A 27,669-nucleotide genomic window follows, 5' to 3' on the forward strand; every position below is an offset into this window, starting at 1 on the left:
ACATTTTGCTTCTTTATTCATATACTCTTTATTAATCTTTTGATATTATTTAATTTTCTAACCAGTCGCAAACCCCTTGAGAGGGCTTTGTGGACCCCCCAGGGGCATCCGGACAACAGGTTAAGAATCACTGCCTTAGACCATAGCCACAGCCACTCAGATCTGTGCTCCTTCAGTCTTGTTCTGGTCTTAACAGCACACTACACCACTTAAATTCAAGATGTAGAAGCATTTTCCTTAATGGAATGTAACATGACTGTATAGCAAGACAGGGAGTGAACAAAGAATTAGTTTAGTGGAATACAAAGAGTCCATGGATTATTCGACTTAACACCACAAAACTGGGCCTCAACCAACATGAAGAATTGTTCACATCTCTTCTAGAATGTTGATCTCAAACTTCGATATCCAGAACATCTGACACTTGGATATATGGATTTTGGACAGCTCAAGGGTGTCCACCGTGCTGCTGGGTCTAGATCAAACTGTTGTGTTAAACATGCTTTCGGTTTAATTACGCCTCATGATCTTGCTGTACAGACATCTGGACAATTCTAAACATGACAAATCCTGGACTTTAGTTTGTCTATTGTAGATCCCACAGCATAAACAATCCCTACATTTATGTCATAATCTCATGATGCCAACAGCCACTTATATATCCCACGATTGCCGGTGGTCACGTGTAGATTCACAATCACTCCCATATACTGACTTGCCAGCATTTATGCCCTCTCCTTCCTCCTTCCATCACAGGTCTGATTTTCTTTAAATCGCTAGGACGTCTGTATTCTTTGGGTTCATTACATGTTTGTGCTCCCTTGGGTACCACACAGGCCTGTGTTTCTATGGGCCCCTCATGGGTCTGTGTGCCCTGGGTTCCTCGCAGGGCTGTTTATTTTTGGCATGTCACTAGTGTTTGGGTCAGTCACATGTCTGTGTTCTAATTTGCCCATCCTAGATCTGTGTTCCCTTGGGCCCTTCACCAGTATGTCACATCCTTGTACCTCTTTTTAGTCTGTGTTCCTTGGTCCCCTCACATGTCTGTGTTATATAGATCCCTTATAGGTCTATTTGTATTCTGTACCTCACTAGCCTCTGGCACTATTCGGTCAATCCCTCCCACCCCACAGGCCGTCTTTCTCTTGGGACACTCATTGGATCTGTGTTATCTGTGTCCCCGTGGTCCCTCACAGGTTTGTCTTCCTTGGGCTCCTCACCCATCTGTTTTCCTGTGGGTCTCTCACAGGTCTGTGTTTTTTACAGCCCTTCACAGGTCTCTGTGCATTTTGCCCTTTCAGGTCTGTGTACCCTTGAACTCTTCGTATGTCTGTTTTCCTTGTACCTTTGGTTTCTCATCAATCTGTTCATCTTCAGCACCTCACAAGACTTGGGTTCCTTAAGCCGCTCAAAATAAGTCGATGCTGCCTAATGCACCTCATGGGATTGGTGTGGCTCTTGACTCCTGGACAATGTTTTATCTCACTAGGCTGTATGTCTTTCTGTCTTGCAGGTCTGTGTGAAGACGTGCCCCACAACATTCTTGTGGGTTGTGGAGTTGGACCACAGGCTGCCCAAGGACGTATTTAATCCGCAGTTTTGCCTGCCTAGTTTAAATCTCCAAAACACTTCTCTGGTAAGAGCAATGAAACTGTATCTACTTCCCTAATCTTAGCACCCCTCCCTGCATGGAAAGTGATATTACATTGGTTGTGCTCTATCATTGCTGTGCCTTGTTACATCATTCACTGTGCTGCACCTTGGCTGCATGGCGCACCCTCACTGGCTGCAAGTACTATTGGTAAGGAGAAAATTGTGTATCAAGGTACCAGATGTGGGTCCTGGATGTGAGTGTGTGACTCCCGGAGGGCTGTTAAACAAGATGCTGTATAGCGAGCTCTTAGGACGGGGCATTAGATCTATTGGAAATCCACTAAACCATCATCCCACATGGAAAAACACAATGGCCATGCAATCAAGTAAGGTGGCAATATAACTACTGTTCTGGTAAACAGATGACCCAATGATATTGCTACAGTTCTGCAAGCTTGCCCAGAAGCAGAGCATTGAGACCTGATAGAGTGTGGAGATGTGGCGCCGCTGCCCATGACGTGGTCCAGGTATGACATCTGCTATGGTTTAAACATAAGGTCTGAACATCACCTCAGTTTAATGGTCGCACCGTTTTTTTCCAATTTTAACAGTAGCAAAATCATGTTTCAATCTAATGATGTTCCTCCAGCCTTGTTAGATCAATTCTTTCTAGGTTTGAAACCGCATACTTGAATCCCAATGTATTTTTCCTCTACCGCTAACTTCACTGACACTGATTATATCCCTAAAAGCCCTCCACATTCTCAGTTGTCACCCCTGAATGATTGCACGCTTGATTCTTTTCCCACCTACCAAATCAATGTTAACACTTTCCCTCAACATCTACCCAACAATCAGTGCACTCCTTTATCCCACTAATATTGTTTAACATCCTCAGTTGTCACTCTAAACTTTACCCATCTTGATTGTTTTTCCACCTACCAGTCAATGTCACCAATTGCCCTCTGTCTCCTCAACACTTAATCAATCAATAAATCAATCATTTATAAAACCCACTACACACCTGTGAGGGTCTCAAGTAACTGTGGGGGGAGGGGTGTTGCTACTGCTTGAACAGCCAGGTCTTGAGGCGTCTCCTGAAGGTCAGTAGGTCCTGGGTCTGTCGAAGGTCGATGGGGAGAGTGTTCCAGGTCTTGGCAGCGAGGTGGGATAACGATCTTCCGCTGGCGATCGTTCTTCGGATGGTGGGACGTGGCAGGGCAAGGTCGGCGGAGCAGAGCTGGCGGTTCGGGGTGTAGAAGGTGAGTCGTGTGTTGAGGTATGCTGGTCCGGTGTTGTGGAGTGCCTTGTGAGGAGTTTGAAGGTGATCCTCTTGTTGATGGGGAGCCAGTGCAGGTCTCTCAGGTGTTCTGTGATGTGGCTGTGGCGGGCACGTCTAGGATGAGACGCGCAGAGGCGTTATGGATACGCTGGAGTCGCTTCTGAAGTTTGGCCGTGGTTCCCGCGTAGAAGGCGTTGCCGTAGTCCAGCCTGCTGCTGACAAGGACCTGGGTGACCGTTCTTCTGGTCTCGCTTGAGGAAAATGAAATTTTGCCTGACCAATGTGTCCCCTGCATATACCCTATGTTTCATGCATGTGCATGTCACCCATGCATATTTGTCGTAGAGGCCTGAATCACAAGGCCTCTGCAATCACGTCCTGCATTAGAATGCCAGTCATCAAGTCCCCCACATGTTAAGTTAGCATTAAGCATTGAGGCCCATGTGTTTGCATTGTACACTTTTAATATCGAGATGAACCCTTTTTGTGGCGCAGTCTGAACCACTTTCTGAATTAAGGGTTTTTCATGGCTCAGACACTCTGAAAGCTACAGTTACGTATCCCTGACCTCGCATACTTCTAGCTCAGCCGAAAAGGGCCCAGCAAGGGTTGCCAAGACAGTGTTTTGCAAAATAGTTATCTGCTTGTTGTACAGAATCACATTCCTGCCCGGTGAAAAAGATAAACAGAACCCGTCCGTAGAGATAGAGACCTAGCCTTCCTGTCTCCGTTTAAATGTAATTACAGTACTTGCATCTGAAGAAAGCTCACAGCCCCCTTGCAATGCACAAAGAAATATATGCCCTTTCTGTCTTTTAGTGATGAGCAACCTTTGCTTCAGATAATACATCCCCGACTCAAGATATCAGATAGTACCAGATGTGCTGGGCGCCCTGACACTGAAGGTTCTCTACTAGACTTAAAGTCAGCTCCCCCCAGTTACACGTCAATTGCACGTCATGATCCAGTTGCGTGCACAAGTAGGGCAAAGTTCCAGCCTGCCATGTAACTCCTCCTCTATGTAGCCACCCACCTATGACCCACCTATCACACACCTATGAGTCATCAAGTGTACACCCTCATGCACACCCACATGCTCTTATCTCTTTCTTTCTTGCTCTGCCTCGAGCGTTCCTCCCTATGTACAAGGAGAAATGTATATATATGATTTTCAGAGATTAATTGTTAGAAGACCCTTCCTGAGCCTCAGTGGCAATGGAACAGATTCTCCCTTAACTCGAGTTATTGGAATAAAGCCCTTTTTAACTCAGATACCACGGACTCTCTGCCTCTCATTTGATACATGCTAATTGTTATTGCCTAGAAATTATGCCAGGGTAATATTTTATTTACCACACGCTGCTGATCCATTTTAGATCTTTCAAATGATGCAGGGGCTGTTGAAGCACGATGATGAGATGGCGTTGACTCACTGGGTCATTGATAGTGATGAGTCTAGGATGATTCCAGGTTGCGTGCGTGGTCGGTGCGGCTCCCAGTGTCAGCCGGCCACGAGGAGTGATCCCAGAGGAGGGGGTGGATTAGACGATGAGGACCTCCGTCTTGTCTGGGTTCAGCTTCAGGCGGCTGTTCTTCATCCATTCAGCGACGGCATTCATTCCATTGTGGAGGCTGGTTTTGGCGGTGGTGGGGTCCTTGGTGATGGAGAGGATCAGCTGTGCGTCGTCGGCGTATGAGATGATGTTGAGGTTGTGTGATCGGACGATGTTGGCGAGCGGTGTCTTGTAGACATTGAAGAGTGTAGGAGTGATGATCCTTGGGGTACGCCGCAGATGATCTTGTGTTCTGCCGTTGAGGAAGGAGGTGGTCCAGTCCAGGGCTTTGTCGCGGATCCCTACGTTGTGGAGGCGTGTGCGTAGAGTGTGGTGGTAGTCGGTGTCGAAGGCGGCCGACAGGTCGAGGAGGATGAGGGGCGCGGTTTTGCTGTTGTGTAGCAGGGTCCTGATGTTGTCAGTGGCGGCAATGAGGGCGGTTTCGGTGCTGTGGTTGCCGCGGAATCCCGATTGGGATGCATCCAGAGCATTGTTCTCTTCGAGGAAGCGTGTCAGTTGCTTGTTGACCATCTTCTCGATGACTTTCGCCGGGAATGGGAGCAGGGAGATAGGCCTGAAGTTTCTTGAGGTCCTTGGGGTCTGCTTTGGTTTTCTTGAGTAAGGCGTTGATCTCGGCTGCTTCCAGCTTTCCGGGAAGATGGCGGTCTCTAAGGAGGTGTTGAAGATCTTGCGGAGGTAGGGTGCGATGATGGTGCTTGCTTTGTTGAAGATGTGGTGTGGGCAGGGGTCGGATGGAGATTCAGAGTGGATGGTGCTCCTGATTTTGAGGGTGTCATCATTGTTGACGTGGGTCCAGGAGAGCAGGAGGTTGGTGTGGCTGGGGGGCGGTGATTCTGAGGTGTCTGTTGATGTCGGGGGGTCTGGGTGTTGAAGCGTCATGGATGTCTGCCATTTTACGGTGGAAGAAGGTGGTTAGCGAGTTGCAGAGGTCTTGCGATGGCGGGTTGTCATTGGAGTTGGAGCTGGGATTGGAGAGTTCCTTCACGATGTTGAAGAACTCTTTGCTGTTGTGTACGTTGTTGTCGATGTGTTCCTTGAAGGAGGACCTTTTGGCAATACGGATGAGTTGTTGGGGCTTGCGGAGGACGTTCTTGTGGGCTGCATTGTTATCTGGTGTCTGTTCGTGGAGCCATTTTTTTTCGAGCCTTCGGCAGGTCTGTTTGGATGGCTGGAGGTCGGTGGAGAACCAGATGGCTTTCCTGTCTGTGCGTCTGTTGGAGGATTTCTTGATCGGGGCGAGGGTGTTGGAGCAGTCGTCGATCCATTGCCTGAGGTTGTGAGCGGCAGTGTCGGTGTCCGCGGAGTTGGTTGGTGGGTTTTGGGCGAGGGTGGCGATAAGCTGGTCTTCGGTGACCTTGGTCCAGCTGCGGCAGGGGTCAGTAGAGGGTGGTGTTGTGTGGTGGGTTTCTCGAAGGTGAAATGGATGCAGCGGAGGTCGGTCCAGTGGAGCTCGCGGGTGTGGCTGAAGGTGACGTTGTTGCTGGCGGAAAAGATGGGGTCGAGCGTGTGTCCGGCGGAGTGAGTGGGGGTCGTGACGAGCTGTTTGAGTCCGATGTTGGCGAGGTTGTTGAGTAGGGTGGTGGAGTTGCTGTCGAGGTGGAAGTTCAGGTCTCCAAAGAGAACGTAGTCCATGGATGCGAGGGCGTGCGTGCTGACGAGGTCTGCGATGGCGTCGCTGAACTGCGGCCATGGTCCCGGGGTCTGTAGATGAGGGTTCCTCTAAGGATGGTGTTTGGGTCGATGTGGATCTGGAAGTGCAGGTGCTCGGCGGCACTGAGGGTGTTTACTGGTGTTGGTCGTGATCCTGAGGGTGTTCTTGTGGATGATGGCGATTCATCCTCCAACTCCATTGGTGCAGTCCCTGCGGGTGATTTTGTAGCTGTCTGAAATGGCAATGGTGATGTTGGGTGCCGAGGAAGGGTTCATCCAAGCCTCTGGCAGGAAGGCGACGTCCAGGGAGGATGAGTTGAGTAGGTCCCAGAGTTCGATGGCGTGCTTGTGTACGGAGCGGGTGTTGAGAAGTATGCAGTTGAGGGTTTTGTGTCCAGCCCTGGTGGGTGCAGTGGTGGCTTGGAGGCTGGTGAAGCTGCAGTTCCGGCAGGAGAAGGTTCCATGGGAGCGCTTTGGTGAGGTCTGGAAGCAGATGGATGAGCGGTCGACGTTGAGAGCTTGGAGAAAGTGGGCGTCGTGTCGGGGATCGCGCGGGCCAGGGTGTCTGGCGCTGGACGCAGTCCAGGCGCGGCTGGGCGGAGACGGGCTTGCCTTTCGGCCGCCATTATATGGGGAGGTGGGAGGGAGGAGCAGCTGGGAGGCGGGGAGCGATACACGAATGAGCGAGCAAGGGGAGCGGGGCCGCAGCGGTGGGGAAGGAGGCCTGGACGGCGGGAAAAAAACGGGCGGAATGAAGATATTTTAAATATAGGATGCAGAGATTAAAACCAGATAAAGGGATTAAAGCGAAAGAGTACACTACAATAGAAAGTACAGGGATTAATGCAGAGTGCAGACAATTAGAACAGCAGTGGGGAAAAAACAGTCAAAAAATAAAACGAGTGGTGCAGTAGTGGAACGGATACCTAAGGGGGGCCAAGAACTCGCGGCAGCAGCGGGGTCAGGGACACGGGCACAAGAAGGTGGAGCTGTGAGACGTGGGGAGTGACCTGCCTAGAACAATGTCAAGGGTCACTCTAAAATCCCTGTATACCTTCACCCCACTGCAGTTGGTCCATCTTCCATGCCCCCCTTTAATATCACAAACTACCCCATTGCAGATGTCGCTTTCTCATACATTGCAAAATCACTCAATTTTCCCACCTCAATGTTCTCCCTGTTAGTCTCCTTTTCCACCACCACCAATAACCCTTGTCAATCCTGCTCGGTTTAGCCATTTTGTCATAGCCCCTGCTCCCTCTAGCCCTGCCCTTTCCACCATTTTCCCACCCACTTATATTGTAAACACCTTCTTCCTAACTTTTTGACCAAACCTACCTTAGAATTCCCACCAATGACCTGCTTTTCAACTCAAATGTCAAGTCATCTTCTAATACTGGTTACCATTCCTATTCAGAAACTCATCCCTGAGGTTTACATATCTCCACCCCCCTTTATCATATTCTCGCTACATTTGCTGCAAAAACAGTATTGACCACTCCTCCGAGGGATTGTCTCATCTGCCTTCGTGGTCTGATCTCAGATGCGGTTCACCCCCTGGACACCAATGCTCCCTGACTGATTTCCCCTGGGGAGTCTGTGGTATCTTCTTAAATGGAATTGTTTTATGTCAAGGGAATGGTATTATGTGACCAGCCTTCACTGTTCTGGGGCGGAATGTAATATTTTGAATTGGATAGTTAAGAGCAGCTTGAAGGAGGTGGCTGGGATGGTTCAGAGAAGCAATTGCTTGGAATAAACATGAAGATATGTTTTACTTAACTGCAGGTTTCATTCAGAAAGTGATAGGCCCTTTCTTACAGAGAGAGTTCACCTAGAAGCAATCAGGACCCTCAAACCAACCAAGCAAATATTTACCTCGCTGATGATGGTCTTTGCAAACTCAGCCACATTTCCGGCCACCTTAAAGACCTGCACTGGCTCCCCGTCAACAAGAGGATCACGTTCAGACTCCTCACCCACGCACACAAGGCTCTCCACAACACGGGCCCGAAGTACCTCAACAGCCGCCTCACGTTCTACACACCCACCCGCCAGCTCCGATCCGCCAGCCTTGCCCTCGCCACCGTCCCACGATTTCGGAAATCCACCGTCGGAGGAAGATCCTTCTCCTACCTGGCAGCCAAGACATGGAACTCCCTCCCCTCTCATCTACGGCTGACCCTGGATCATCTCTCCTTCAGGAAACAACTCAAGACCTGGCTGTTCGAGCAGTAGCGAGCCGCCCCCCCCCTCCTCAGCGCCTTGAGACCCTTACGGGTGAGTAGCGCGCTTTACAAATACTGTGATTGATTGATTGATTGACTCATTATTAGCTATGAATCTCAAACACCGCTCTCGGCAATTTCAAAACAAAACTCAAAGCAACTTTATCTTCTCTGCCATCCTGGACCGCAGCACCGCCCATTCATTTAATTTCGTCCTTCCATGAAGAAGGAACATAGAATCTCATTCAAGTGCCCGTTGAACTTCCAAAACCTCTGATATCCAAGTTAACTTACTCTTCGGTACTACTGCTTCGCAGTTCAACATGGTGTGGAGATTTCATACACAATTTGAACTCTAGCCTGGGTAGCATTATTTTGTCAGATACCTGGCTCATGGATTCCTAAAACAATATTCTGGACCTCTCTTACCAGCCCCTACTACATTCTACGATGCGACTGCAAAACAGAAATTAAGGAGGAGTAGCACTTATCCATAAGAACAGATGAGCTTTAGATCCAATGTTTCCAGTGTCTTTCACTCAAGCTTCATGTCTCACAATGATTATCCTCTATCACTCCTGGGGAAAAAAGCAGATTCATTGAAGAATTGGGGAATTCATCACATCTCAACTTATTATCTTTGGGACCTCTGTCGTACTTGGTAATTTCCATCTACATTAGGCCATGCAATAAGCTCTCTTTTTATACTCATGACAGTGAACTCTTCCCACACTATCAGAAACCCTGGCACTGCAAAGTCTGCATTTTGTATCTAATTTTTTTAAAGAATACACTTCTGACAGCCGAGAACCCCATCCTAGTTCACTAGTCTGACCATGTTCTAATTCCTTTCACGTTGATCTTTGTCCACCATAACATTTCAGGTCAATGAAGAAAGGAGAAGACATGGTTTTGTGACACAAAACAAATTAACATTAGCGTGCCTGCCAGCGAGGCTCACCAGAACCATCCCAACCCTTCAGATTAACAGCATGACATCATTGCCACTACAGATAAATATAATGAGTGCACGGAGGCTTTGACCGAAGAATTTGGTCCATTAAAGATCAATATGAAAAGACCAAAATATTTGCTCCCCGTGTTCTCAAAAAACCTTTATGAGAATTAAAAAAGAATTAAAAAACCTGAAAAAGCATGGAGACAGTACCCTGCTCCATCCAATCTGACAAGAGTGAGAGCTGCCAGAAGAGACTAACGACCTGATTGCAAGTGGGCTGATGAATTCCGAACCGTGTGTAAACCCCTGTTTACACAAACGATAAATATTGTGCCATGTGGTATCGTTATTTATCATGTACGATAAATAACACCTAAACTCATTATCAGCGCCTTAAAATCTTGCATCTTCAGATCTACATCCTCACATATCTGATCACTCCTGGACCCCTCCAAGAACCGCACGGAAGTCCTATTTGATGTTGTTAAACAGTCATTTAGCCAAACGTCCAATTCCACAACTAAAGTACCATAATCCAGTTGTGAAGACTTCATAAATTTCTCTGATGAAACAATAACATCTATTGATCTATCACTCCCTCTAACTTACAACAACCCACTCTGTAATGAAGTGCTACCAGACACAGTAATCAAGGTTAAACCTTCTAACCACCACTCTGACACAGTGCCTGATTCTATCAAAAAAGTACTTGCCAAACAACTACTACCTCACTTAAAAAACTATTTTTGCCATCTGTTTAAAAATCAGTCAAGTTAGTCCCCCTTTAAAAAAAACCTACGTCGATCCCAATATTCTGAATGGCTTTCGTCCTGCCTCTACCCCTGCCTTTTTATGAAAGGTGATAGAAAGCATTGTAGCCTTACGATTGTCTCTCCACATCCAGACAAACAGCCTTCTAAATACTCTCAAATCAGGATTCAAACAAGGCCACAGCACAGAGACTCCCCTGCTGCAGATCAGTGATTCACATGTTCAATTCTGGCAACTCCTTCCTTCTTGTACTCCTTGATCTTTTGGCCACCTTTGATACAGTCACCCGCCTAGCTCTGATTAACAACTTGGAATACCCGGTGGGTATTGAGGGGTCAGTCCATAACTTGTTCTCCTTAAATCAGTTGAACCGTTCCAGAGCTCTTTCGACAGCAACACCAACTTGCACCAAGGAGTGCGTCAAGGATCTGCCGGTCCCCAGCTTTGCTCAAGCTCCATCTTGAACCACTTGGATAGATGTTCAGTAACTCTTGGGTCTTTATCATTAGTATGTAGATGATACCCACATCTACTTGACGATTTCGTCCTCGAACAACAACCTTCTACTGTCCAAAACCTTGGCCAAATCTAAATGTGGACTTCAGTCTTACAGTTAACTCATCTGAAACAGAAGAATTCTAAACTGGCCCCACTGAAAAATTCTAAGCTTCCTATACAAGAGTGGATGGAAGCTTTTCCTCTCCTGGATTGCCGACCAGATATTGTAGAGAATGCCCAATCCCTGAATTTTATCTTAGGCAATCGGCTGAACCTTCAAAGAAAAATCTCAACTATGGCCATGAATGCTCGTCTCCAAATCAGAATACTCTGTGGCATTAGGGAGCTCATTCTGACTAATACTTAAAGTCTATAGTCCAGGCGCTAGGCCTTTCCAGACTAGAGCATGGAAACTTGCTCCTCTTCGGGCTTCCTAAAGTTCATCTTGCCCCCTTTAAAGCAGTTTTTACTGGACACAAGAAATTCAATCATGTCCCTCCTGGCTCCCCATTAAAGCTAGAGCTCCATTTAAGAATGGTTCCATCACTCACAAAGCCCTTGCTGACTCCTCTTCCTCCTATTTGGCTTAACAACTCCAAATTACTGCACTGGACACCTCTTGAAATCAGACATGGGTCCAAATTATTCTGACTTTTAAGCAAAGATTTCTGAAAAATGGATCCCTCCTGCATTTCAGAATGTGTCCATTGCTGCATTATTTGGATATCTGTAGCCCATTGACTTCAATTCAGCCACCTGTTATAACCTTAAATAAAGTCTTATTTAGTGGCCCTTCACTGAGCTACCAATTTAAGCTGCATTATAGAACCTGTAAACCAAAGTCCATGGATTTTGTTGCTGCTAACTTCCACCTGCCAACATTCCCTGCAGCCAACTCAGCGGGTAAGAGCTGAGAACCACCTTCTTCCGTTCCTGCAAAAAACAATCTTCCCACCTCCTGAAGGGTCTTGAAAACTTTCCTCATCACTCCACTTAATGCCTCAAGCAATGAAACAGGAGGAAGACTTTGACCGTAGTCGTCCATGGTTCACATGGCCGCCATTAAATTGTGCTTGGACTCAAAAACCCTCAAGTTGGTTTGACTGAGTAGCATTGAAAGATGGTGATGGTGAGGTAGGGTTGGAGTATGGAACATTGCATACATTATCCCACCAGAACACCCATTCAAAGAAAGGAAAATAATGTGTATGTATGTGTTTTCCCAAAAGGGAACACACAACCGGCATGTTAGTAGGTGAGCAGATATTTTTGTTTGGAACATGGTAGTGCTGGGCAGTCTCCTAAGTGCCCCATATTTCTACTTATAGCAAGGAGCAGTTGTTTAAAGTAGTCTCATCATGTTCAGTATTGAAACGTGGAGAAAGCACAATGAGTGTGACTAAGGATTTGATCAATAGCTGCAAAGAAAACCGCTAACGTGTAGGTTTGAGTACAGACTGTGAAAGAACACTTGGTAGGCTTGGAAACTGCTTTACTTATGACATTGACTAGGCATGCAGTAACTAGATTGCCGTAGTATGCTTGTTTGGTAGCTTAATTAATTAATGGTGTTTCTGTATTGCGGATACAGCATCGCCACAGCACCCACCACGATGTTTCATTGAATAAGTCAAACATGTCTGAGTGATTTGGGGCAAATTATTGCTTTTATATCATATGAAAGAGCAACTCTCCTGAAGAAGGCCTGTGGCCGAAACATTTTAGTTTGGTCCAGTGGGAGATCCTGTTGCTCTTTAGAAATATGCCATTGTTTGTTTGAGTATAATATGTTTCCATGGAATGCTTTGGGGATTCAAAATATTGGAAACTTTTGTGTTCAAATATCTTTATTGGAATTTTACAGTACTGCTGAAAATAAGAGTTACAGTAAGGAGAAAGTGAAATATTGACACATCTGTAATAAATTAAGCAGTCAGAGCATATGTCATATAACATAATACCAGAACAGAGTCTTCTCACGCTTGCACATTCAATTCTATGAATTCAAACTTCTTTGAAAATTGACATTTGAATTCAATCTCTTTCTTCTTTTTTTTGTACAGACAGTTTCTCAAATCCTCAACCAAGAAATGTGCCCTCGTTTTACTGTGCCCTCTGCTCCAGGTATGTGCGCATTACACCTGTGAGGCCTTGGCCTGCGACCAATACATCTTGTTTATATGATGCTAATATTGATATAATATTAGATAATACTGGTTTACAAACGTAAAGCAAGTTGCCCTAATGGGATGGATGAAAATCAAGCACTCAGATAGGCCCAGGTAAGCCTGATTACTTATTGGCCGGTCATAGTTCTGCCGACAATGAAAGCCTAAGCAGCCAGTGCCCTCTGGAAGGAGTCCCAAGAGGAAAAGCCAGAGGGGAAAAACCTCTGATGTTGATGGTGAGACTCCAGGAATGAAGGAGAAGACAAGGAGCCAGAAAACACTGGAAGACGAGGGGCCCACAAGGAACCAGGGGAAGACTGGAAGACAAGCTGGAGCAGAAGGCGCAAGGGGAAGTGCCAACATAAGGAAGGAATCACCAAAAGAGGAGTCACAGAACCAACAGGAGGGAGGACACACCAGCAGGAGTGTTGTAACGCAAGGAAGGAAAGGTTCTGATCCCTTATATACAGAAAACAGGAAGTGACGTACAGGAAGTGACATACAGAAACAGGAAGTGACAAAACAGGAAGGAGAGGTGTCACCATCTTGGATCGGGAAAAGAGTGAAGTGCATTACAGAAAGATCATCATGTTAGGAAGATATGTAACCCTCCCCTATTGCCTTCTGGGAGCAAGGTGAAGAGGAGAGCAACAATATGGCCCCCAAGGAAGGGGGATCAACAGATGCCCACACCAGGTGAGTGTATTGTCCCAAGGTGCCTAGGGAAGCCGATGGGTCGCTGCGCAAGTAGACGGCGTGCCCAAAAACCAACAGGCGTCGCCGCGGGTGCTTTCTGCGACGCCGTTGAAATTGCCACAGCAGGCCGCGATGCTGTACCGCGGTGCCCTCGAAGAGGAGGAAGGGGTGCTACGAGTTGCACCGCGGCCGGCAAAGAGTAAACAGGTAGTGCCGCAGGTCGCAAGTCGGCCTGCGGCGTAACATAGATTTGAAACAATAGGACACACAAACTCAGCACTCCCAAAAGGAGGCAAGTATATATATATATTACAGCACCTTTAAATTACACACGTAGAAAAGGAACTCCGCACTCTCAAAATGAGGTAAGTAAACTGATCTATGCGCTTTTAAAATAAAGCTTGTGTATTTATTAGAACCACGCTTTTAAAAGGAAGACAAAATATATATATTTGGTCATCCACCTTCCCAGAAGTCAGATACAACATGTATACACAGCAGAAAAGCATATCAAATATATACACAGAGCAATGAAACTTATAGCATATATACACAAAGTAAGTAATAGAAATACATCACCAAAACACTGTCTTGAAACATTCTGGCCAGCACGACTGGGGAGCCCTTTACGCTCAGTCAAAAGTCTTGATCTGGACCACCAAAGTTCCCTGTGGCAACACGTCTGTTCCACATCGAGCACCTGTCTGAGAGCCAAGATTCCCTTTCTTTAATACCTTTTACTCAACGCAAAGAGAGATTTCTAGAAACCTCTCCCCGTCCTTCTGTTGCAAAAACAAGGTCTGCGTCGAGGTCACTCACAGAAGCTGGCCAGGTCCCGATGTTTTCTTCGAGCTGAGCTGTACATTCTGCACATTTCTCTGTCAAAAATAATCTCAACCCTGTGAACAGTACCAAGTGCGTATCCCACATGATAGGTTATAGCTTCCTCAGGATTGTGAAGAGCAAAAATAGGTGGAGAGCAAAAACATCCCCTCCACACCCTGCAACTGCGTGAGAGCACAGAAAATGGAGTCCGTTATAGAAGATGGAGTTGATGGTCAGTGTATCTTTTCCCATAGCATCACAGTTACGCCTTCTGACAAACCCTTGGGGTTGAATATTTTAATGTTGTACACCTTGTTACATCCTTTTGAGAGTGGTTGCATATTGATTTGTCAGATGGAATTTGTTAAACATTTTTTATTTTATATCTGTATACCTGATGTTTGCCAGTTTATCTGCAAGACAATAGGCTTAGGTTGGTTATGGTGACATGCCACTGATGAAGGATAGAAAATTGAATGGTTCATTGCAAAACGTTATGTTAGATGCCTTCGATCTACTCTGTTTATCACAACAAGTTACAACAAAATCGGCAGGCTTAGTTATTTGTTGTGAAAAACATGTGTTACGGCAACTAGGCCTTTAATGGTGGATTGGTATTGCACTATGTTAAAAGCTGTAACAAGGTATTTTATTACTTAGAATCTCAAACTAGGCTGATTTCCCATAGAAGAAATGGATTACGTTAAAAGGTGCTTGTCTTGTGCATAGAGCATTTTTATAAAACATAGCCCTCCGCTGTCTCTGATCACATTACTCCATATGGCCTGGCCTTACAAGAACCCTTTGTTCCAGCAATGCCCTGCTGGTAAAAATACCGGAGAGATGCGAAATCCAAGACAGTGGCAAATCATTTTGAGTTGTAGTGCCAAAAATGTGGAATAATCCTCCTTGGATTATCTACCAAATTTGTTGAATTGTGATTACTTACTTGTTTGATCAGTCACTGACTGCGAATTCTGTTGTCTTATTGTGTGTCTGGGTTTATGGCTCTTGTTAATGCTAAGGGAGGTTTCCTCTTGTTTTGATGGTTTACAGTAGATTGTTCATAACACCAAGGTGTCTTGATGTTTGAGTGATTATTATTTTATTATTCTTATTATGAACAATAATGATGATGATGATAATAATAAATAATACATAGAGGGATTGGGACAGCTGTCTTCTGCCTTTGGTCTATCCGAGTGTCACTTTAGCTCTGCTTCCATCTTTGACTACATACAGCTATGGGTTTGCCCACTTCAGCCATTGGCTCTATCGCCCTGTGAGTCATCCCATGTTGCCTGATCGCAAATGAGTGTGCTTCAGTTCCGTGAATGGCGGGCCAAGCCTTTAATTTTCAATTTTCTGCTTGTATAGATCTGTCTTACTGTCTTTCTTTCTTCTTTTTACTTTGTATTTTACAGTGTACTGCAAATCCTCAGAGCAGTTCAGTTGCTGTTCATTTAATCTTCAGTACACCACAGTGTGTGTGGCCACTGCTTCTAAACTAAGAGGCAATCTTGGAATGGTATTGTCTATAGAGCATTCTTGTTTTACTGTTCCAAAATGGCCAACACATTGCTTCTATACGTGGTGGCTGTATTGGAACTTTGAAACAACAATACACTTGTGCAGAACCATTGCAACGTGCCTGCACAATGCAATGTTTTTTTTAAATTTATTTTTTTTATCTCCAGCATTCGTCTGCGGTTTAGCCATTGGCATTCTTTCTTTTTTTCCAACTTTGTAGCTTTTCAATATTACTTGAGTATATGCATGATTCATTCTGGAAGGGTGAAGGGATGTATGCAAAAATGAGTCATTAAGTGGATGGATGCATGAGTGCTTAAATGAATGACAGCAAGCATGTTGGATGACATATTTAGTGCCTAACTCACCAGTGAGTCAGTTAGTTAATGCGCGGCTTGTGTTATAAGCCAGACGTATTGGTATTGCCATCCATGTTTAGTTTTTCCTTCGCCTACTTGGTATCTAGTTTTTAATTCTGCTCTATCCCAGCACAGATCTTTCTCTTTCCCCTTCTTTTATGTATCCATAACAGTTTGTCCACTCTTCCCCTTCCTTACTTTCTTTTTGTTGTTTTTCCTAATTTTTTAGTTGGACGTTTAGAGCTTGTCAGCAAATGTCAATCATCTCATTCCCTTTTCTCTTCATACTGGTCCAAAAGGTATTTACGCACCAGTAATGTGACTACAAATTCTGCTCCTTGTTGCTGTTTTCTGACCCTCTGCACCAGCCGTAGAAGTAACGAGAAGGCTACCACGATTGGCACTTGATTTGTTTTCTACTTAGATCATACTGTCCAGTTTTTTAAAAACTTAAATCTAGTCTACATTTTTCTACTCTCCATTTTCATATTTGATGTTACTGTTGGGTATATTTTAACATTTGCATCACAGAGTGAGGTTTGATGTGTGGTGTGGCAAAGTAATGCACATCGGTGCCATGATGGTGTCGGGGTCATGGGTGTGATGCGGTGGAAATTGGCATGGATTGATGCACCGCTGCATGCTGGAGCCTGTGGGAACAGACATGTCTAAGCATGTGTCACAGGTATGGTAAGCTAGGTCGCCGGCATGAAGGCTGCCTCTAGATTGCATGGGGCCATGGTGTCCGCGGCGAACACTTACCCACCGCTCTGTGAGCTGTGCGGTGCAGAAGTGCTTACCGGTGTCATTCTTCTGTCTTCCTCGTACTGGTCGTTACATCCCCGCCCCACCCTCACTGGACTGCTGAGAGTGCCACCTGCTGGGATTGCTCCCAATGAGTGGACTGGGCTTGCATTATCAGCATATGTCCCTTGAGGGCCAGTCTCCAACAAGGGGCCACCTTGTATATATGAGGACCAGTGACGTGGAGGGGACGATCTTTCTCCCAATCTCTAGTACACTTGTACTCTGGGCTGTGTGAGGGGGGTCGGTTGCCTGCTGGAAGGGTGGTTCTGTCTACTTTTGGGAGACCACTAAAGTTGCATCTTGCTGAAGAAGAACCCTCTTTTTGGTTTCAGTCTTTAACAGGTGTTTACCGAATGCTACCATCGTCTTCCCCCCGAGGTTCGACCAGCCCAACAAGACGCAGAATGAAATCACTGATGCTGCTAAGTAAGTGGGGCTTCAGAGGGAGGTGTAGAGGGTTACATATCTTGGGCTGATACCAGGTGCAGCAAGCCTGGTAGCATCATTATCCTTCACACACCTGATGGCCTCTGTCAAGCACTGGAAGCTCTTACCGCCTCATGCACACTGCATCCTCTCACCGCACCAGCGGCCTCTCCCTGCTGCCTCCTATTGTGTTGGTGCTCGAGCTAGGCTCAAGCACCTTAGAGTGTGGCTAAGTTAATGCTCGAGCGTGTGCTTGTGCTTTGGATGAGTGTGGATTCTAGAGTGGAAGTCAGATGACATGAGAAGCTGTTTGCCTGCATCTGGGTCCACGCTTTCCTGCTGTTTGGGGGTTTAAGCCTTCAATAAAGTAGTCTCCTTCTACTCCGCATCTGGACTATTTATTGAGCACAACACCTCCCACTCAGTCCTGGTCGGCCTCATGTTTACTGAACACCCGGGTTCACATAGGCTGCTGCCTTCAAGTTATGTGCCGGGATGACCGGAGCCCCCTAACCCTTTCCTTCTGATGTCTTCCTTTACTCTCTTCCAGTGCCATTGTGAAGTCGCTGGACTTCCAGAACATCAGCAAGAAAATCTTTGAGGACTTCGCCAAGTCTTGGTACTGGATCGTCATGTGAGTGCCTGTGCGGTGAATAGAACAACCTTTTGTACTGGACACACTGCAGACTGATGGATCTCAGGGTGCTTGAGTAGTTGTCAGTATTGCTGAACTCAGGATAAAGATTTGGTTATACTCGGAGGATCTGAATCTGCAAGCAGCAAGTCTCTGGGTGGACACACAGCCTAGTGTACTATCTAAGGCTCATAAGGTCTGGTTATGGTTGTAAAGAGAAGCTCCATGGTGAAGCAAGTGGAGTTGTGAGATATATTGTCGCATCATTCACCGGACGGTGTAGTAAGATCCGGTGAAGAAATCCAAATAAATCCAGGAAACAAGTTGGAGAATAAATTAATAGTTTATTCTCATCAGCAGGACCCACGACTGATCATCACAAAATCCAGTTAACATCTGAGTACAGCATTGAACATTCTGGATTACAATGATGTCACTTAGAACAACACAACACTAACACTCTTTAAAGTAATTATAATAAATGTCACTTAGAACAACACAAAACTAATACTCTTTAAAGTAATATCACACAAATGATAAATGAGAAGAAAATAACAACTTACTACAGACGGCCCCAATTTGTTTAGTAGAGAAACAGAAAAGTAAGATATGAGTAAGGATGGTAACCAAGAGTGGCTCAGAGTAGGTCAATGGTAGCTGAACACAGAGTCAACCAGCTCGCCTGATAACTATTGTTGGTCTAGGTCCGAGTTCCTGTATTTACAGAGGGTGGGAGGCAGGAGTCTTTTCTAGCTCTTCGAACCCCAAGATGTTGGTGCAAACTTGTATGTGGCACCACCAGCTTCATTCTTCAAGGATCTCTTTCAACATACTCTAGATATGTGCAGGACAGATGGCCGGTGTTCAGGGTTGGCTTGAGGTTCCCATGTCTCAGCTCTGCCAATGCTCGAAACATTCTTTCTTCCATTATTATTTCTTTTGTCGTTCAGGAAACTGGCCGGTAATACTCATCACACAAAAGTATTATGTGCTTGAATGGGTGGCATTTATTTCCACTGGTTGGAAATGCCTGTGGTATTGGGATGACTTGGAATTAAAGGAAGTTAAACAGTGGGACACATTGTTGCCCTCTCTCTACAGGCTCCTCTTTAAATACAGAGAACCTGATCTAATGGATGGTATGGTTGGTCCAGAGTCGGCATAGCCCGTTCTCCGGCGATGAGCGGTGGGAGGTCCATTTTCTGGGGATGTTCCACCTGCTGAAGGGTCTTACCAGTCACTGCCTGTTTTTATAATGGGCTAGTTTCTGCTTGAGAGACCCCACTCACCCACCACTGGATGAATTGCGATTCTCCTATTAACATGACCAGAGAATCTGGATTTCATTAAAGACACGGAGGCTGACATTATGTATTTATCCTTTAATAGCAACTCACACAGCCGCACTACATCACAAAGGATAAAGTTCTAGAGTCAATAACAAAGGATGTATCTAGGAGATGATCTGCCTCTTTTAAAAGAATCGCAGCAGGAAGAACTTCAAAAGAACTGAGAGATCCGGGTAACAGGAAAGAACTTCATAGGTTGAGAGATCCAGGTGGAGCTTGAAAAACATCATGGGAGAAACTTCAGCAAGTCAAAGGCCAGCCGGTTAAACGGAATTGCCTGAAAGAAAGAAATGAATAAGAACCAAGAGCCTGAAAGAGCAATCTCATCACATAGGCATAATAATAGATTAAAAACAATTGAAGCAATCAATAAGAACATGAACAAATACAATATATAATATATCAAAAGATGTAATAAGTTCAAAAGACATCCCTCAAATTGTAAAAGGGAGGAGGGAGGGATAATGTCAGCCTCCGTGTCTTTAATGAAATCCAGATCCTCTGGTCATGTTAATAGGAGAATCACAATTTCATTACAAGACCGGAGGCTACATTATGCATGTTCGTAGCCCCGAAGGACCACCTCAGACATATGCTCGATAGGCTTGCAGTAATGACGAGCAAAGGTATTAGCATTTGACCAGTCAGCAGCTTTCAGGATATCATCCAACTTACCACCTGACCAAAAGGATTTACTGGCGATAGCTCCTCTGATAGAATGTGCTTGGAACTTAGAGAGGTCAATACCAGCAAGTTTCATGGTAGATTTAATCCATCTAGCAATGGAGGTGGAAGAAACAGGTTTGAAAGGTTTCACAAAAGAAACTAAAAGTTGATTTGCATCATTAGGGCGCAGGAGAGACATCCTAGCGTCATATTCTTTCATGCAAGCAACCACACAAAGTTTAGGTAAAGTGTCAAAACGAGGATAGAAGATAAAATCTGACATTGTTTTGGTTCTTCTTAGTAATTCAAACTTGATACCAAACATATCATAACATCTATTTGAAATGTCTAAGCTTCTGATGTCAAATACTCTCCTACAGGAAATTAAACATAAGAGTGTGGCGAGTTTAAAGGAGAGAAACTTTCTATTAAGGGAAGAATTATCTGGCCAGGAACAAAAAAGGTCTAAAATACACTTGACATCCCAAAGGGTCTGGTATTTAGGTCTAGGGGGTCTTCTTAGTCTTATACTCTTGAGGACCCTACAAATAATAGGATTTTTACCTACCGATTTACCGTTGATAGGAGAATGACCAGCGGAGATTGCGGATCTAAAGCAATTAATAGAGCGATAGGAAAGGCCTCTGTCAAATCGTTCGACCAGAAAATTAACGATATTCACGACAGGAGTCTCCACGGGATCCAGACTCCTTTCCAGGCACCAATGAAACCATTTCTTCCAAATGTTGTTATATCTAAGGTGTGTTCCAGGTGCCCAGGATGGTCTGAGAAGAGAGAGAGCTGCCGACGAAAGTCCAGACAGCTCGTTGGATTGCCTGACACTTTCCAGGCAAGAAGGTTCAAATTCCCTTCGAGAATAAGATGATGATCTTGCCCTTCTGCGTTTGAGACCAGGCCTGGAGAGGCTGGGATCAGAAAGGGAATGTCGCATGCTAGTTCCAGGGCTGTCGGGAACCAAGCTTGGGACGGCCAAAAAGGAGTTATTAGGATCAGAGGGCATTGATCCGATCTGACTTTCTGAAGGACCCTCTGAATCATAGCGAAAGGAGGAAAGGCATAACCGAGGAAGTGAGACCAAGGTTGGAGAAACGCGTTCACAGCAAGAGCGCCCGGGTCTGGCATCCAACTGAAGTAGTTGGGAAGTTGGAAGGTAAGTCTGCTGGCAAATAAATCCACGTCTATGGGACCCCAGAAGTGGAAGAGGGAATTGAAGACGTTCACATCGAGTTTCCAGTCCGAGAAGTCTATAAGGAATCTTGAATTCCAGTCTGCAGAAATGTTCGATTTCCCGGGAAGATATTCCGCCCTGAGGGAAATTTTGTGTTCCAAACAGAACATCCAAAGTTTCCTGGCAAGATTGGAGAGATCTGCAGATCTCGTCCCTCCAAGGCGATTGATATAGGCTACAGCGGAAACGTTGTCCATTTTCAGAACAACGGACCTCCCTTGGATGGAGTGTTTGAAGCTCATAAGAGCGTATAAACCAGCCGTCAATACCAGAAAATTTATGTGTTGAGAAGATTCCGACAGGGTCCAGACCCCACCGGTGTTCTGGTCTTCCAAACGAGCACCCCAGCCATGAAGACTGGCATCTGATTCTAGGACAAAATCCGGGGATGAGCCGAAGATAGCTTTGCCGTTCCAGGCGTGTAAGTTCTCCAGCCACCAAAAGAGAATCTGCTCTTGCATCTGGATCCAGAGACACAAGGTCCCCATACCACAGACCTGAATTGAGGGCTTTTCTTTTTATTCTCTGAAGTGCGCGGTAGTTCAGAGGGCCGGGAAAAATAGCCTGGATGGAAGAAGAAAGGAGCCCAAGAAGTCTGGCTAGTTCTCAGAGAGTTAAAGACTCTTGTTTCAAGACAGACCTGATCTCCTTCCGGATCTTGGCAATCTTCTTGGCAGGAAGAAGGAGAAGGCATTTCAAGGTGTCTAGGGTGAAACCGAGGAATTCTATAACTCTGCAGGGAGAGAGGATGGATTTCTCTCTGTTGATGATGAATCCTAGGCTCTCTTAGGAGGTCTGAATGGGATTGGGACATGATAAGAATATCGTCCAAGTAAATGATGAGGCGGATACCTCTCTCTCTCAGGATTGTAACGACACACTTCATGATCTTGGTAAAACACCAAGGGGCAGAAGAGAGGCCGAAGGGAAGAGCTTGGAACTGGTAAAGACGTTCTTTCCAAGCAAATTGAAGGAAAGGTTGATGTTCCTTGTACATAGGGATGGTGAAGTAGGCGTCCTTCAGGTCTAACTTGGCCATCCAGTCTCCTTCGAGAAGGAGATCCCTCAGGAAGTGGATACCCTCCATTTTGAAATGGCGGTAAACTAGAAATTTGTTGACTTCTCGAAGGTTTATTACTGGTCTCCAACCCTTGTCCTTTTTCTGAACAAGAAACAGCGAGCTTATGAATCTTGCATCGGACCAGGGAACCTCCACTATTGCGTCTTTTTTGAGCATAGAAACAATTTCTTCCTCCACGATCTTCTCTTGATCTTCTGAGAGGACGAAGGGGTGGGGTAAATATGACTGGAGGGGAATCTGCAAGAAGTCTATCTTGAAGCCCATGACGGTTTCCAAAACCCACGGATCTTGGGTAATTGAATCCCAAACATGATAAAACTGTTTTAGCCTGCCCCCTACTATGGGAGGGATAGAAGAAGGAGGAGTAGTACTTACTTGTAGAGTTGGAGGTGTTGGGAGTACCTCGACCTCTTGAACCACGGTTTCTCGGGCCTCTTCCTCTTTGGGGAAAGAAGGGTTGTCTAGGGGGGTAGAAGCCCCTTTCTGTTCCTCTGAAGGATGAATAGGGTCGTTGGTTGCCTCGGCCGGAAGAGCGACCCCTTCTACCGGCCTGACCAAAAAGGTTGGTGTTGAATACCCGTTTCAGGTTATTTTGAGCCCTATCAAGGGCAGTAAAGGTGGATACGTATTTACCGATCTCCTTAATTATGTCCTCTCCGAAAAGAAGGCCTTTGGGGTTCTGGGAGGGTTCCTTCTCCGCCATGTCACCTAATTTGGGGTTGATTTTGTTTAGAATGGACCTCCTCCTCTCAACATTCAAACTTGAATTGGCGTTGCCAAGGAGAACGATGGCCCTTTGGCTCCAACCTCGAATGAGATCAACGTTCAAGGGGGTAGAGGAGAGGTGGGATTGTTCAGCCATATCCAGGATTCTAACCAGGGGACCTAAAACGTCTAAAAGGCGGTCTTGGCAGCCTTTAAGGGATCTCTCCAATCCTTTTCTGGGATCACGTCCCAATTTAAATAAGAATTTGATGAGGTTTGGATCCAGGTTTGGAGTTTGACAGACCCTTTCATCGATGGTAGGTCTGGGGGATTCAGACCTCATTGTGTTTCTGGTGTTTCTATCCAGAAGGTTTCTCAACCAGCGTGTGACAAACTTGGAAACATGATCTTGTGGGAACCATTTTGAGCTGTTAGGGTGAGAGATGTTTAGCGGGGAAAACATCTCTTCTCCAATAGGGTTTAAAATATATATTTTTTGGAGTAGGTTCCGAATCAGATTGGGAGTTAAGGTCATGTTGGACCTCATCCAGGTCAAAGACGAATTTGTCTGAAGGGTCTTTGGAGGAGTTGTCATCAAAGGAGGAGGAAGAGGAGTCAAGACCAACATTCTTATTTTTTGGGTTAGCACTATTCCAGAGTGTGCCGCGAGGGACACCATACATATTTGTGCCGCCATGGGCACCGGTCAAGGGAGTGTCCCGAGGGACATCAGGTTCAAGTGGGGCGCGGTGGCCTCCCAACCAAAGTGAGGTGCTAGGACCTCCTGTGCTATGAAAGGCGCTAGGGCCTGTAGTGTGTAGTGACCTCTTCATTAATAGGACGACATCCAGATAGTTGAATTAAGTATTTATTGTCTCGTACTTCAGGAGGTAAAAGTGCATGCAGCAGATCATACAAGTAACAGTCATAAGCTAGATGACATTCTACAATCCCAGAATACTTTCCCAACAAGGTTCTATTACATAGTACAATTCCATTGCTCATTAAAGAAACATGCAACCACTAGACATCCCCCTTCTTTATAAAACTAGATAAAACAAATAAACAATAAATATTTACAAACGCTGAACTGCTTGAGTTTGTCTTCTGAAACATGCGTGGAACTAAAAGAAAGAATATATAGACCAAACTAAAAGAAAGGATACATAGACCAGGTTAACTGCAAAACCTAGCACATCTCCTTCCTTAAAATTTGAAAACAAGAACAAATAATCATTATAAGTCTCTACTATTATACTCCATATCTTCTGAATCAAAATTAGCCTCTACTCTAGCTATACAATTTAAGCTAAGAACAGTATTCTTCATAACCTATGCGATGCTTAGGCCTTCCTTTTCTTTTTTTTTTTTTACAGACATTTGTTAGAAACTATACATAACATATAACATCTGGTGGCTACAACAGGTGGCTACAAAGGTTCGACCTTAACTTCTGAGGAATTTCAGCGGCTGATGTTCAATAACTTTATGTCTTTCCACCCTAATACCGGTGGACCATTTCTTGCAACATACAATTTTCCCATAGCACGCTTTCCCTTAAAACGAAACACAAGGGTTCTAAACCCTAGAATATCAACGCTCCCTCCTGTAAAACTTTCGGCATTAACACTCCCTCCTGTAAAACTTTCGGCATTAACATCATTGGTTACTAACCACCCTCCTATTTTGTCCACAAAGTGACTTTTCCACATCTCTAGTGGCACCACAGTAAACGGTGAACCCGAATCTACCATCAATCGTAATTTAATTCCACCCAATGAAATGTCACAAAATGGATTAAATGATGAGAAATTAGAGGCACTTAAATCCACTTTGTCCCAACTTGATGTAGAAAAATCACCCTTATGCTGAATATGTACCTCCTTTTTGTTTAATATTTTCTTGTTCTTTCTGTTGCACATTCGCGAAAAGTGTCCACTCAATCCACACTCCCAGCACTTGGTAGAACTAGCAGGACATTTTTTAAAGGAAACCGCCTGAGCATAATCACCACATCTAATACAAATTAAGTTGCTAAATTCCCTTTCCCTACTACTTCTAAATCTTCTTCTAACATGGAAACTAGTTTTCACTTCCTCAAACATATCGGTTCCCCTCTTCTACTCCTTTTCTTATCACTTCTCCTGACGTCTTGTTACCTTGCGATAACATAGCTTTGGAACATGGATTAGACAATCCTGTCTTTTCAACAAAGGTAATGGAGTCTCTAAAACAATTAAGCCATAATTTGTCCCGTAAAGACCTGTTTCTGGTATGTTCAACTACCCAGTCAGAAGTTAAATTATTGTAGCTTAAAGCAATTTCACATTTCTTCACTAACGGCCACGGAGGAATTAAGGTCTTCTGGATTTCTCTTTCACAACTGAAACATTCACAAATTCTTCTCTCTATATCAATGTCAATCTCCGGCCACCAATACAAGACCTTTATGTTTCTCCTGGTGCGAGAGATTCCTGGGTGCACTTCATGACCTACATCGATAACCTTGTCTCTTATGCTTGAAGGAGGTACAATCCTTCCTCCCTTGCAAACAAAATCCATTTCCACACTCAAATCGTCTCGTACCTCCCAAAATGGCCTCAATTTTGGATCAACCTTAGCTTCGTTTGACCATCCATTAACGATTTTATCCATGACTGCACGCAAAATTGTGTCATCATGGTATTCCTTCTGCCAAACTTGTTTAGAAAGGTCAATCGAATGAATTCTAGGAGTAAAACCCTTCAGTGTTCCCATACGCTCCGGAAATACCTCAGGAAGTTCCTTAAGTGCCCACTTCTCTGTATCCTCAAACTCACAGGAAAACAAGACTTTTTCCTTGCTGTTGGGATTCAGAATGATATCTAAGGATTTTTGGTCCTTCCACCCTAAGACAGATGGACCAACTCTTGCCACATACAGTTTTCCAATTGCTTTTCTTTCTTTAAAGTGAAAAATTAAGGTTCTAAAACCCAAGAAATCAACGTCAATTCCAGTGTAACTTTCAGCGGAGACGTCATTGGTTTCTAACCAAGGACCTAATTTGTCAACAAGCTGATCCCTCCAAACATCTTGTGAAACAATTGTGTAAGGGGACCCCGTATCCGCAGCAACCTGGATGACAATACCTCCCACTGAAACTAGGCACAAAGGTTTAGATGAAGAAGAACCTGTAATGTTTACTACAACATCTTTTCTGTTTATAAGGTTAACATGAGACTCATTCTCCGATGAAGATAAATTGTTATCACTATCTTTTTGAACGCAAGCTATCTTGCTTTTCGGTTTTTGTTTGGACTTGCGATTACAAACCCATGAAAAGTGATCAATGAAACCATATTCTAAATGCTTATCATTCAGAGACATAATCGATTGTTTTACAGAAAACTAATACCTGAAAGAAAACTGGTTAGTTATTAGAAATGACTCCTTCGTGACTGATGTCTAGCACACTAACTAGACAGTTATTTGAAATATCACTTCCTGCTCGACGCTTTCGCGAAGCAACAATTGAAATTCGAATAAACCATTTAGTGAATGATATTTTCACATAAATTTGAACAAACCACTTCGTGAATAATATTTTCATATAAATTTGAACAAACCACTTCGTGAATAATATTTTCATATAAATTTGAACAAATCACTTCGTGAATAATGTTTTCTCATAAAGGAAAACCAAATATACCAAACAATTCTAGTATCCGTTGAGAAATGAAAGTAACCACTAACTGAAGAATGTCTCATGTAAAAGGGGTACGAATTATATATTCATAAGGAACTTCTTTCAAACACAGTTTACAAAATGGCCCAATATTAAACTGATGCTTCACGAGACTTCTGCCACAAGTAAAAATGATCTGTTCCCATTAGTGTTTCTGCTATTTCCCATTAGTGCTTCTGATATTTCCACAACGCGAGTAGTGGAACATATAACTCTTTTAAGTTAAACCTGCAAAACAAATTGGGTTAATAATATAAGATACTTCCAAAATGGTTAATAAACATAGACTTAATCTTGAAGATGCTATCACGCTGGCTGGCGGGATGTGTGATGAATCTGACAGGTTAGATGGTTTGTTTTCTATGTGTCGTCATTCTAAGATGGAGATGAGATCCAGTATACAGTTCCTTCAAGAACTACGTCAGAGACGTTCCAACACAGGAGGTATTGTCAGGGATCCGTTACAGCATCAATTTCAGAATAGAATTTAAAATTGAAATAAGTATCTTTGCAAATAGGTGTCAGCGTTGTGTTCATCAAACAGGTCGTCGAGTAACTTGAAGATTGTCAATAGATCAATTTTAATGAAAGTGTATAAAGAATATCACGACATTCACGCTGACATAGACATCTTGAAACAACAATGTCACGAAATCAGAAGAATATATGCTAAAAATAGCGAAAATAAAGGAAACTTATTTTTTTTTTTAGAATGAGAATGAAGCAGATGGGCCTCGAGAATAAATTTCTTGCTGCATGCACTTGAAAAGAAGAAAAATGTTACACTTCATGTAATGCGCTATCCGATTTGTTTTCTGTTGAAAAGCGCTCGAAATTTCACATAAAGAAAGTCATAAATACCCAACCGTAGACTGAAGAAAGTGCTCTGCAAACTA

General features: G+C 44.5%; 1 protein-coding gene across 1 annotated transcript in view; it reads left to right on the plus strand.

Annotated features, from left to right (window-relative positions):
- The window catches only part of SLC44A4 (solute carrier family 44 member 4), a 318,362-nt gene that overhangs the window by 232,322 nt on the left and 58,371 nt on the right, over nt 1–27,669 (plus strand). The window contains exons 6-9 of the mRNA XM_078645926.1: nt 1,514–1,636; nt 12,618–12,678; nt 17,272–17,365; nt 17,916–17,999. Of these exons, the coding sequence (XP_078502052.1) occupies nt 1,514–1,636; nt 12,618–12,678; nt 17,272–17,365; nt 17,916–17,999 (362 nt within the window). The remainder of the gene's footprint in view (nt 1–1,513; nt 1,637–12,617; nt 12,679–17,271; nt 17,366–17,915; nt 18,000–27,669) is intronic.

The sequence above is a fragment of the Lissotriton helveticus genome, chromosome 5_1 (assembly GCF_964261635.1).
Source record: "Lissotriton helveticus chromosome 5_1, aLisHel1.1, whole genome shotgun sequence".
Classification (NCBI taxonomy): domain Eukaryota; kingdom Metazoa; phylum Chordata; class Amphibia; order Caudata; family Salamandridae; genus Lissotriton; species Lissotriton helveticus.